General features: G+C 39.9%; 1 protein-coding gene across 1 annotated transcript in view; it reads right to left on the reverse strand.

Annotated features, from left to right (window-relative positions):
* Positions 1–13,608, reverse strand: part of ogfod3 (2-oxoglutarate and iron dependent oxygenase domain containing 3) — a 51,620-nt gene that overhangs the window by 35,889 nt on the left and 2,123 nt on the right. The window contains exons 2-7 of the mRNA XM_088323995.1: positions 12,846–13,069; positions 6,603–6,678; positions 6,430–6,472; positions 3,961–4,025; positions 3,814–3,870; positions 178–331 (exon numbers count right to left, since the gene is read on the reverse strand). Of these exons, the coding sequence (XP_088180121.1) occupies positions 178–331; positions 3,814–3,870; positions 3,961–4,025; positions 6,430–6,472; positions 6,603–6,678; positions 12,846–13,069 (619 nt within the window). The remainder of the gene's footprint in view (positions 1–177; positions 332–3,813; positions 3,871–3,960; positions 4,026–6,429; positions 6,473–6,602; positions 6,679–12,845; positions 13,070–13,608) is intronic.

Here is a 13,608-nt window from a genome sequence, read left to right on the forward strand (position 1 = left end):
ACAGGGGAGGAATTTGACAGTGGAGCTTTGGGGGGTAACTTAGTTCTGTTTACCCTAAAAGCCACCCTTAACTCATTCATCGCCAGAAACGGTTACATAAGTCAAATGATCCTCTTTGGCCAAATTTTCGTCGTCACAGTAAACGAGACAAAAACTCAAAAATGGAGCTTCCGGTACCTTATCGATGTGCGGGTGCCAGTACTCATCATGTTGGGTCTTGGCGATGGTGGAGTTGATCCTGGAGAAGAAGGTGGGCTTAGTGAGGTACATCAGCGTTTGGTCCAAGGAGAACGTCTCGGCGATCACTTTTTGGATTCGCTGGCGAACGTCCCTGAGGACGAAGCGAAAACCAGATTGAGGAAAAAGAAAGACAGATTCAGAAAGAACGGAGGCAAATTTTCTTGGTTGCACTGCCTAGAACAGGGCTAGACAAAAACCCATTTTCTGCTCGCTGTCCTTTTTTTGCAATGAATTCCGTATTGAATTTCTAGAAAAATAGCAACATGGCTTCCAATATTACTAGTTGTACAAAGATGTCAGCTCAAAAATAATTAATACGTACTCAAAACAGGTTCGTGTATATTCAACTAGCCTAGACAAAGAAATGAAAATGAAAGAAAGATAGTGCAAGAGATAGAGAGAGAGAGAAAAAAAGGGCAAGAGGGGGGAGACACAGAGAGCAAAAGAGAGAGAAAGAGACACAAAAAGAAAGAAAGAGAAGGAAACAAAGAAAGAAAGAAAAAGATGAAGAGAAAAGAGATGGAGAAAATAAATAAAATAAGAAAGACAGACAGAGACAAAAGACAGAAAAAATAGAAAGAAACAGGAAAAAAAAAGAGACAGCCAAAAAGATAGCAAGAGAAAAAAAGAGACTGCGACAAAGATTGAAATAGAGGTAAGGAAGAGACAAAAAAGAAAAATCAAGAAAAATAACGAGATAGGGAAAGAAAGAAAGAAAAAAGAGACAGCGACAAAGAGAGAAATGCAGAGAAAGAAAGACAGAGACAAAAAAGAAAAAGCAAGAAAAATAAAGAGACAGGGAAAGAAAGATCGAAGAAAGAGACAGCGACAAAGATAGAAATTGAGGGAAAGAAAGACAGAGACAAAGAGAAAAAGCAAGAAAAATAAAGAGACAGGGAAAGAAAGATAGAAAAAGAGACGGCAACAAAGACAGAAATAGAGGGAAAGAAAGACAAATACAACAAAGAAAAAGCAAGAAAAATAAAGAGACGGGGAAAGACAGAGACATAACAGAAAAAGCATGGAAAATAAAGTGACGGGGAAAGAAAGATCGAAAAAAGAGACAGCGACAAAGATAGAAATTGAGGGAAAGAAAGACAGAGACAAAGAGAAAAAGCAAGAAAAATAAAGAGACAGGGAAAGAAAGATAGAAAAAGAGACGGCAACAAAGACAGAAATAGAGGGAAAGAAAGAAAGAAAGAAAAATACAAAAAAGAAAAAGCAAGAAAAAATAAAGAGACGGGGAAAGACAGAGACATAACAGAAAAAGCATGAAAAATAAAGTGACGGGGAAAGAAAGATAGAAAAAAGAGACAGCGACAAAGACAGAAATAGAGGGAAAGAAAGACAGACAAAACAGAAAAAGCAAAAAAATAAAGAGACAGGGAAATATAGATAGAAAAATAGAGACAGTGACAAAGATAGAAATACAGGGAAAGAAAGACAGAGACAAAAAAGAAGAACCAAGAAAAATAAAGAGACAGGGAAAGAAAGATAGAAAAAAAAGATAGAAATAGAGAGAAAGAAAGACAGAGACAAAATAAATTGACAAAATAAAGAGACAGAGAAAGAAAGAAAGATTAAAGAAAGAAAAATCTAAAAGCCATAAAATTATCAAATGTTTTCTTTAATGTCATCAAAAAATCCAAAGAAAACAAAACCTTATCTTCAACCTGTCATCTCCATTTTTATTTAATTGGAATGTTAATTACCTGTCTTTATAATCATTGATCATTTTCGTAAAATTGTAATTTATCATCAAAGAAATGTATTTAGCTTTGTTTGGAAATTAAAAAACAAGACAGTTTTACTGCTGTGAAATAATAAGAATGACAATTGTAATAATAAAAGGTCTGGTAGCTTAAAGGTGGCATATGTAACTTATATCCTATTTGCTGGCACCATCTTCAGGCTGAAACTATCACTGCATCATAACAGCGCCTTTTGTTTCCCGTGCAAGTATGTGAAATTCTTAGATGCACTCGAATAAACTCTTCCCTTTTCATCTTTTTGGGGCTTTGGGGTTGGCATTTGGACCGTCCTTTTCTTACTTTCACCATTTTCATTCTAAAATTAATGAAAACCTCGACCTCGCACGAGATATCAGTCTGTCCTCGTCATCTCCCCTGTCCCCTTCGGTGTACTGCGCTTTGTGGCCGGAACATCGATGATAAAAGTAAGACTAAAGTGGATAGGCGCAGTGGAAAAAAAAACACATAAAGGCTCTTTGAACTCAATCGGGCATCGTTAATGCAGACGCTCCCCTACTTACAAACATTCCAGTTGCGAAAAACAGTAGATACGAGCATTTTTGGGGGATGTCGAAAAATATCCGGACATTGCCGTAAGATTGATTTTGTATTGTGTGCACCTTTTTCCGAGTAAAGGAGTACTGTCGTGCTTCTTTTCGCCACTACCAGCATGTGGCGCTGTGAAAGGTCAACCAGCATCCACCCGAAGAAGAAATCTGCTTCCTCTTCCTATTTCGTGTGTAAACATTCTATATTGTATCTCCAGCGCGCTGCAGAACTTTGACATATTTATTGTTTAATATATCGTGCATCCATTCGATATAGTTGGTGTAAAGCAGGGGTGTCAAACTCATTTTAACTCGGGGGCCACACGTTCGAACAAACATTCTCTTGGGGGCCGGAGAAGTAGATTAGAGAGAAGGAAATAAGAGAAAAAGAGGGAGGGGGAAGTAGAGGGGGTAAGAGAAAGAGAGAGAGAAACAAAAAAGGTGAAATGAGAAATAGAGAAGGGGAAAAAAGAGAAAGTACGAAATCCAAAGAGAAATACAAAGAAGGAGAAAAAGAAAGAGAGAAGGAGAAAGCAAGTGAGAGAGAGAGAGAAAAGAGACAAAAATGAAAAAGGAAGAGAGCAAAAGAAAGTAAAAAGACACAGAGAGAAAGAGGAACAAAGAAAGAACAAGAGAGACAGAGAGAGAGAGTGAAAGAAAAGGGAAGGAAGAGAGAGAGTGAGAGAGAAATCCAAGTACAGCGTTTGTGAGAGGCACTGGGCTTTGGCAACATCAAGTGGATATATTTTAACCTGCGGCTCGTTTTTCTCTTGCGCTTCTCTGAGCGTTGTCTCGCGGGCCGGATTCAATGCCTCAGCGGGCCTGATCCGGCCCGCGGGCCGCCTGTTTGACACCTGTGGTGTAAAGTGTAAAGAAGAGGCGAGCCGTTTCTTTTGAGACGAAAGTGGAATAAGAAAGCCTGATGCGGTTGAGAAAATGGTTAGAACGCTCATTTTCGGCCACTTTCTACCACAGAGGGGGAAACGCTTGAAACTCATCTTCCAAAAGTAAGTTAAACTCAACTTTATTTATCTTTATAGAGCTAGTATTTTATGAAATGTTTATCTTTCAGTACAAAACAATCCAGGTTACTTATATAAACCTTAAACATTCGAAATTTGGCACTGGATCAACTTACGAACAAATTCAACTTACGAACGATCGTCCGGAATCTTGTTCGCAAGTAGGGCAGCGTTTGTACATACTTTCCATTGAACCTTTTAAGGAAACACCAAAATCCACACCCCACCCTAAGGTGACAACTATTTGTGTACCTGTAAAGTTGGAAATCTTCCTCTGTGAACACATCCTGGATCTGCTCCCCAAAATACCTGTAATCGGTTGACCAGCCACACAAAGGCAAAAAAAATCCAGTAACTGATTTAGTTTTTATCCATTTTATTTATTTTTTTTAAACCCACCTGTAAATGTTGACAAATTGGGACCCCATTGACAAGGCTCCAGAGTGCAGGTCCAAGATGGAGGCCTTTTAAGGTCAAAGCAAACAACATTTTGGGGTTTTGCAGGCGCACAGGACAGTCACATTTGCAAAGTGTCTCTTTCCTTTCACTACTTCGCGTCAACTTCAATTCGGAAGCAAACCCCTACCCACCCCTGTGTTGCAACTCAATAAATTGGTCCATCAGTGGCGAAGATTAAGACCTGTCTGGAACCCGGAGGAAAAACCATCAATCTGGCTTTGAGCAATCAGATACTCTCAAAATGGGGAGGGTTCGTTCTTGGAAGGAGACACGACATCATGCCGGGACATATGAAGCTTCGTGAAGCGCGTTCGATCTTCTACAGTGGAGGTGTCATCAATCGCAGTTGAATTGTCAAGATTAAAGTGGATCATGAGGGACAGTGCCTTGCGTAAGTATTGCCCCCCCACAATCCCCCCCTCCCAAGAACGTTTTGACATAGTGTATTGCCGTATTTCAGGCTTCGAACTCATAGATTGAAAACTCAAACTATGTTCTAAGAATCAACGACATATGAGACACAATTGTGAAAAGAAACCGAATTCATCCAATATTTTGTCGCGTGTTAACAGATAAAACAATTGAAAAGCGGGTGTTGCAAAAATATTGTCCCCCTTTGAGTAAGTACAACCTCCTTTTGCTGCAATCTTTAGAAGTTTCTTAAGACTTGATTACTGCAATTCCCTCCTCTATGGCTTACCTCAAAAGTCCCTCCATAAACTTCAGCGTGCCCATAACTCTGCTGCACCAAAACCCCCTCTTGCCATCACATCATCCCTGTCCTTCAACAACTCCACTGGCTCCAAATCAACCATAGAACCAACTATAAAATCCTGCTCTACACCTACATGGCCATTCATAACCTTGCCCCCCCTACCTCTCCGACCTCCTTCACACTGCCACGCCATCCTGCACCCTCAGATCATCATCCTCCCTACATCTCACCATACCCCCTGCCCGCTTCGGCCTCACGGGGAGCAGAGCTTTCAGCCGCTCTGCCCCCCAGTTCTGGAACTCATTGTCGCCTGACCTTATGTCTCACACACCGCCCCTTTTAACTATACTGTAATGTGCTTGTTTGTTGCTTGCTTGTTTTACTCTTGTTTTTACTCTTTGTTTATTGTTGTGCCATACTCATATGTACAGCGACCTTCTGTGTCCTGGCGCTTCAAAATACAATGTATTATTATTATTATTCAAAAACGTATTTTCTTCAATGTGTGAATATATATATATATATATATATATATATATATACAGAGCACGGCCCCAAAGTGCAGAGGTTCAGGGTTCAAGTCCAGCTACCACAACCTCCCCGTGTGGAGTTTTCATGTTCTCCCTGTGCTTGCATGGGTTTCTTCCGGGCACTCCGGTTTCCTCCCACATTCCAAATACATGCATATCAGGTTCATTGCCCAGTCCAAATTGTCCCTAGGTGTGAATGAGCAAGTGAGTTGTCTGTCCCTGTGTGCCCTGCGACCGTCTGGCAACCAGTTCAGGGTGTCCCCTGCCCACTGTCCGAAGATAGCTGGGATGGGCTCCAGCTCCCCCGCGACCCTACTGAGGATAAGCGGTGCAGATAATGGATGGATGGATATACTGTATACATAATCAGAGCTGGTCGATAACTTAAAAGGGAAAAGTTAAAGACAAAGCACGTTTTGTTTTCACACAGGTGCTATCAAGAATAGTAGTTGCTAGCGGCTAGCCATAGCCTCGTGCACCTTTTTCATGGCAAAACTCAGGCACTTTTTAAGGATTTTCAAAGCCAAAAGTGCCACAATGTTATACAAACTACTGCCAGCTGCAGTTGATCACTAAGGAAGAAGAAATGGCATGGAAAACTAAGCCAATAGAGAGCAGTGTCAGCATCATTTTTAATCAGACTTGTTGGGAAACATGCCAACCAATTAAAGTATTTACAAGCACTTCACCCAAAATCCAAGCACTTTCCATCCTTGACAACACAACGCTAAAGTGTTTAAGGATTTCAAGCACCCCTACGAACCCTGTAGCTTGCAGCCGAGAGGCTAGCACAAGTGGCTAGAAGGGGAAAGTTAACATTTCTAAAAAATATATTACAATAGTTGCCATTACTAAAAATGACCAATAAGGGTCCGACATTAGTGATTTTCAATTATAAAATAAAAAATGAAAAATATTTTAGTACATTTTAGTGCAAAAGTACCCAAACAATTAATCAATTATAAGTATAGTTGGCAATTCACGAATAAAACAGTGACCGATTAATTTCATAACCAATAATTCTCGATTATCCAGAAGGAATTCAATTTCCGAGCATGTCCCGAGAACTTCATTTATGCGCGAAACATAAAAAGTGAGTAGCGAGGACTGCTGACTACGCGCCGTAATTAAAGTTGCTGTGCTTTTATGGAGCGATATACTCACCCCTCCCTCCGACCCAGCCAGTTGAAGTCCCCTCTCAGCTAACCTGCACCCCAAAAAAAAGTTATTTAAGTGATTTATGGGTCCCATCGAAACAGTAAAAGCAAATGGCGGAATAATAAAAACAATTGTGGGGTCAGAATGAGACAGATTGTTCCGTGTCGGTCGGCCATTACCTCCTGAGGACTTGCGCTTCCTCTTTCGTTACTACGTCGTCTGCCACGGCGCGACCGCATTTCTGGGGGCTGCACCCTGAAAAATACACGAAAAACGTGGTAGTAATATATATTTAAACATTACAGGGGTAGTCTGTACTATTTAGAGCCCCCTAGTGGTGAAAAGAAAACCTTCATTTATTATTTGAAATAAATAGATTTAAATAAGAAGAAGAAATATATGAACTATTGTACAATCAAGCGTTTTTGAAATTACTCGAAGGTCGAAAAATGAGCATTTGTTTTACATCACATGAGGCTCAGCCAAAGGAAGCTGACATGTTTGTCGGCCATCTTGCTTCCACGGAAAATCGGACAAATGGGGGAAAAAGGAAAAGGTGAAACGAAAAAAGCGGAAACAAGTCATAAAGAGAAAAGGGGGGATTAAAGAGGTGGAAAGAATGAGAAAAAAAGGGAAAAGAGGAAAAAAGAAAAGAGGTGGGAAAGGAGAAAAAGAAAACAAACAAAAGAGAAGAAAAGGAAAACAAAAAGGAAAAAAGAAAGATAAGAAAGGGAAAAAGTCATAAAAAGGGGAAAGTAGGAAAAAAAGAGAATAAGGGCAAAGAAAAAGAAGACAAAAACTGAAAAAAATGAGAGGAACAAAGAGAAAAAAGAACAAAGAAAAATGAGGGGAAGAGAATAAGAAACAATGAACAAAACAACAGAAAAATGTAAAAAGGTGAAAAGAAAATGGGGAAAATGAGAAAAAAAGGAAAAAAGGGTAACAAAAGGGAGGAAAGGCTTGCCAAAAAATTGGTGCCTTTTGGTCTTTATAGTTTGTTTTTTCCTTGTGCTTTGTAGCACTTGTTTTCAGTTGCACTACATCAGACAGTGACATCTTGAGGTCATATACAACACACTTTCCCTTTAATACATGCCAGGACTCTCTACTAAAGCATTCTTAGCAATATTTTGCCTGTTGAATATAAATCAAGCGGCTCAGAGGGCGGCCATCTTGCCACTTGCCGTCGACTGTTGATGACATCACTCAGTTGCGAAACGGACCAATCACAGCTCAGGCTTAGAAAAATTCAGAATAATTGTGATGTTACTTGTGTAGCACTGGTATGAGGTTAAGGCTTGGCAATAAATCCATCCACCCATCCATTATCTGCACCGCTTATCCTCAGTAGGGTTGCAGGGGTGCCGGAGCCCATCCCAGCTATCTTCGAGCAGTGGGCAGGGCACACCCTGAACTGGTTGCCAGCCAGTGCAGGGCACATAGAGACAGACAAGTCACTCGCTCATTTACACCTAGGGACAATTTGGACCGACCAATTAACCTGACATGCATGGGGAGAACATGCAGACTCCGCACAGGAAGGTTCGATCTCATGACCTCAGAACTGTGCCACACACGCGCTAACCACCGCGGCCCCGTGCTGCCTTGGCAATAAATCCAATTACCGTATTTTCCGCACTATAAGGCGCACAGGGTTATAGGCCGCACCCCCAAAAAATAGTTTTTGGTCCTATATTTTCCATACATAAGGCGCACCGGATTATAAGGCGTTACAATGGGAATGTCGACAAATCAGTCAGATAGTTCAGTCCAACTTATTACCCCCTAAACATTCCCAAAGCTTGCAAAGAAGCAAATATGTGTCGTAGACACGTGCGGATGCGGTGTCCGTACGATGTCACCAAACAAACATTTCTTAGTTTCCATTTTATTTTTTGCTGGCAACTGTGTGGACAGCAAAGTAAGAATTTTATTGTGCAGGGAAACGGGGTTCTTTACTGTGCATATGACAATAAACACTTTGAATTGAATTTAGTTTAAAAATAGACTCATCACAGAAACATCGAGATCGTTCTAAAACAAGATACCGGGAAAATATAAATCCGCATAGCTCACCTAAATTCTCTTGCAGCTTTTACGTTCATTAATGATATGTAAACATGGTCTTCTTACAATCGTGAGTGTAGTAAATCCAGGAGAGTAAAATATTTACAAATACAGAATGGTAGAACATGTTTTCTCTATGCCGTAGTGCAACCCAATTGTGTTATTCACATTCATCTTTTTCGACCAATTGCAGGCTTTGTTTTGCCCCTTTAGCCTATGCGAGCCTGTAAATGATAAAAAGGATCCGCCCCCTTTACCTACGAATAACTTTAGCCAATAGTGACTGATTCAAATGATGATTGACACATTGGTTAGAAAATGAAACGCCGGTATATAAATCCCAGCATACACCACGGACGACTTCGCCTTCGGGGGAAAATCTAGTCGGCGGCTGCTTGCCTTAGTTGCAAGACTTTGCGACTTAATATTGATCCATATATAAGGCGCACTGTATTATAAGGCGCATGGTCAGCTTTTGAAAAAAAAAAAAAAGGCTTTTAGGTGCGCCTTATAGTGCGGAAAATACGGTAGATTGAAATGAGTGGAAAGTAGCATTAAAAACCATAATTTCAATGATTGATTTCATTGAACTAAATTGTAGAGCTATTTATTTTTTTATGAAAATGTCTAGCCGACTATGGGAATTTTCGTTAGATTTCTTATCAATAATGAAATGAAATGAAATGAAGCTTCTTTAAACTCCTATGAAGACACCCAGTTTTTAAATGTATTTAAAATTTATCGTGTTGCCTTACAAATCGGGTCTGGGACTTAATTTTAAGTAAAACAACACCGGGGTGGCTTTCTTCAATGTTCTCTGGTTGCTTAATGGTAGTCAGCAAATACAACTACAGTGGGTGCTTTGCAAGTGGTGCCTGGCTTTGGCAACATCCAGTGGACATTTTTTTAAACTGCAAATCATTGTATGACACGATGAAGCTTTTTTTTCTCTTGTGCTTCTCTCGGCATCGTCTTCCAGAAGACATCAAATTAGCTACTTGAGCACATGAGTCAAACTAACAAGAGAAGCTAAATGTACTCATTTCTCGATAGTGAAGGATTTTATACATTTGACTATAAAGGATTTTATACGATTGAATATAAGTTACATTAATTGAGTTCAATGCTGTAGTTATTTACTGACTGTGCCTTTTTTCAATGAGCAGTGAAAGTTCAGGGCACCCTGGTAGGAAATATTGTTTACAGGAATGGCGAGAACGGGACGTAAGGCCGATAAGATAATCAGCACATCCGACGACGCAGAAAGGCCCTGATGACGGAGGACGGCAGGCATTGTTTTGAGAAACGCTCGGTGCTGTTTTGAGTTTTCCAGACATCGCGGCGAGGTGGTGGAGCACACGTTGGGCTTCATTGGCACGCCCATGGGAGGAGCCGGCACACCATCTTGCGGAAAGACATGGGCTGAGAAGAGAAGGCTGGAGGACTTCAGAGAAGGCTTGCCAAAGACTAATTCGACTAATTGATGGAGTACACTTAGTTAAATTGTTAATGAAATTAAATCAGCCCCCGTGTGAAAATGTCGGCTTTTCTTGTTCATCTTTTCCATCACGAAATGAGCGTGCATTGTTGGGTGAATGTAGGTTGTGTTGTGTTAATGAAGTCAGATAACTAATTCGAACAATTTGGTAAACGATACATTTTAATATTTAATTCCCAACAATAGCTACGAAACATTGATTCAAGAAAATGGATACGTTTTAATAAGGTCAACCAAACAAGTGGGAAGAGGAGAGTGGGGGCGGGGGGCTTATGCGCCAAACTGGATCCATGATTATTTGCTCGATTCCCTCAGCTCCATATCATGTGCTTCATCGATTTTCTGCTTTGACTTCTTATTATTTGTGCAGGTGGCGTGCAGATGTGAGGCGCGCGGCACAAATATTGCAGAAAAAGTCGCAATGACGCCAGGACTGAAGATGAGAATGTGGTGGGATTGAAGTGTGAGGGAGGGGGACATGACAGTGGGGTGTCAAGGAGAAACAGTTGCAACACTACACTGGCAGGTGGTGAGGCGTTTTTTTTTTGGGGGGGGGGGAGTTAATTAAACACTCGTCAATCACATTTTTTGGCATTCATCACCGCGCCACTGTATTGTAGAAGGTCAAGAGTTGTCATCTGACTGACTGCTGACCTCTAGCGTACGTTGAGGGAACTTGTTTCCAACGTGGTTTATTAACCCCTTAACGGTCCTGCACAATGCGCCTAAAATTTCAATCCAAGACGTAACCAGAGTAAATTCAACGCTTATCTTGAACCATGTGGATAATATAGATGTTTTCGGTCTGTTTTAAAAGGTAACACTCTGAAGTTTTGTCCAAAACTTAAAAATAACATTTTGGGGATTGACAAAAATCACTGTGGGAAAACATGAATCCACCTTCTCTAAACATATTTTCGTAAAAAGAGAAATACTTGAAATGAAGTTTACCTGTGGAGCTTTGAGTAATTGTAGGTACATCCTAAAATATATTTATAAAATAATAATAAAATAAGCTTTTTTTGTGTTTGAACTTTTGTCAAATCATTATTTTTCATATTGCAACTCGTGATACAGTAATTTTCCATTTCTATCTAACTCTTAGAAGATAACACACATCAGACACATACAAACTAAGGTGCATAAAGCATTTTAATAATTAATAAATCCAAATTCCTTTTGAACTATAATGCATTGTGTTTATGATATTGTTCTCTAGTTATGCCATACTTAACATATTGTGCAGAAGTCTGGGGCAATAATTGCAAAAGTTCACTAAAGCCCCTTTTAATCCTCCCAAAAACGTGCATTAGAACCATAAACAGGGCAGGATATCGAGATCATACTAAGATTTTATTCCTGCAGTCTAAATTATTAAAATTGGATGATTTAGTAAAATTTTTCACTGCACAACTGCTATTTAAGGTCAACAAAAACATAGTGCCAGAAAACATCCATAAAATTATTCATTCGGAAAGAGGGAAATTATAACTTAAGGGGCTGTAGTAAATTCCTAATCCCAAAGGTGAGAACCACCAGGAAAAGTATGTGTGTGTCTGTGTGCGGAGTCAAACTTACAAGACGAGATCAAACAATGTCCAACTATTCACTTGTTCAGGTTTAGATACAAAGTAACTTTCCTGTCGGAATACAGAGATGAGGAGGGTGGGGTATGAATGATACGAGAGATTGGAAATACTGTGTTTACAACTATAGTTAACTTTGTTGTAATTGTTACTATTATCATATCATAACTGTTATTAATGCTATTGATATTATCATTGGTGTCACAATGATATTTAGTGACAAGTAACATTATAACGTTAATAGATGGGTACTTCGCTGATTAGTGTAGAAAATATGTGACTTTTGTTATTATCGTAATTATTGATATCTGACCTATGTAATATGTACATATATCCGTGAGATTTTGTTATATTTAGACACAAAAGAGGAGCTATCTGTCAAATGTAATTGATAGGGAAGATGAAGTGATAGGGAAAATAAGCGTCTGCTTCTTACCACCCCTTTTTGAACATGTTATGTTAACATTATTTTCGTTGTTGAGTCAATGTTTTTGTCCGTTTTTTATTTTATAATGTTTAAAATAACTTTTTCATTCATTCATAACAATAAACGCATTTTTTAAAAATGAATACAATTTGAAATCACCAGACACAGAATCCCTAATAACCAGGTTGCTGTTGCCGCTATCGGTGTGTGAGTGTTTGTGAATGGGTAAGTGTGAAGCACATTGTGAAGCAAATTTTAAAGCGCTTTAGGAGGTCTTCATTGACTATATAAATGCAGACCATTTACCATTTAATATTGTCATATTCCAGGCATTCCATATAAAACAAGTCAAGATGCCGTTTGTATATTTATATTTTCCCCCAACTAAGGGGGATTTCCTTATGTTCCCTTCTCAAAGTTTCTTCATTTTCCTCATGTTGAGGTTTTTGAGTTTTTCCTTGCCCTCATGTAGGTTTTAGATCAGGGGATGGTGTCATAATAGTCTGCGGTTTGCAATAATCTGTGGTCTGTGCAGCCCTTTGAGACTCTTTGTGATTAAGGGCTATACAAATAAACAAGACTTGACTTGACTTAATTTTCAACCCCACTCATGGAAGAGTGTATGTACTGGTAGGTCATGCATCCAAGGGTTAAGTACACACAAAAACAAAACTAACAAATAGAATGTCCTTTTCTTTTAAAATCGAAAATCCTAAAGAAATTGCAAAACTGGTTTAAAAAAAAAAAAATCGCAATTATCCCAAAATCATGCAGCCCTTAATGACCCCAGCTTTAAAGCATCTATTCACGCCGAGATTCCTATAAAAACAAAATCCTCGCTCACCTGGGTAACGTTTGTAGTTCTCGTAGTCTTCCGAGCACGGGACGATGAAGACCCTTGCCTCGGGGGACACGTGTTCACGCCGACCGACCAACGTTTCCGTGATGTCGCCGTCCAAAGAATTCACATACAGCCAAGTTGCTGCCCCGCAGGCGCTCAGGGTGAGCAACAGCAACCAGCAACCTCTGGAACTCCAGCAACCGGCACCCTGACGCAGAGCGTTGCCCCTTATGGAGAGGATAGAAAAAGCTGGTAAGGAAATATTTACTCCCGTGTTATGTTTGATTTGTATTCTTTTAGTTCTGCGAGATAAAAGAATCAAGGTCGAGCGTGCAGGAGAACCTTACAGCAGGGGTCGGCAACATATTTGTGGCTCTTTTAATGAGTACATCTGGTTCGGATATCAAATAAAAGCCACAGTACTCTTCTCTGTGATTTTCATATTTTAGTATAAGTTAAACCAAAGCAACACAATAAGATTCTTGTTCAGTCCAAAGTACAAGGTGTTTAAAAGAGTTAGATATCCAGGGCACCTGTATGATGCGGCAGGGGTAAACCAGTGAAAGCTGTCGGGCCCTGCTGTCGAACAAAAGAGTGTGTTGTGTCACCCTGATCCGAGTGACATGGCCGCTTTCTGGTGTCCCGTTTCATCTGGAGGGACGAAAGCATGATTGACTTGGGTGCCGAGGTGCTTAACTTGTTTGGGTGTTTGGGCATTTGGGTTGGCCAGGGTCCAAAACATTTTGTGTGTGTTTTTGCTATTTTT

Source organism: Urocampus carinirostris, chromosome 19 (assembly GCF_059441175.1).
Source record: "Urocampus carinirostris isolate Australia breed hairy pipefish chromosome 19, RoL_Ucar_1.0, whole genome shotgun sequence".
Classification (NCBI taxonomy): domain Eukaryota; kingdom Metazoa; phylum Chordata; class Actinopteri; order Syngnathiformes; family Syngnathidae; genus Urocampus; species Urocampus carinirostris.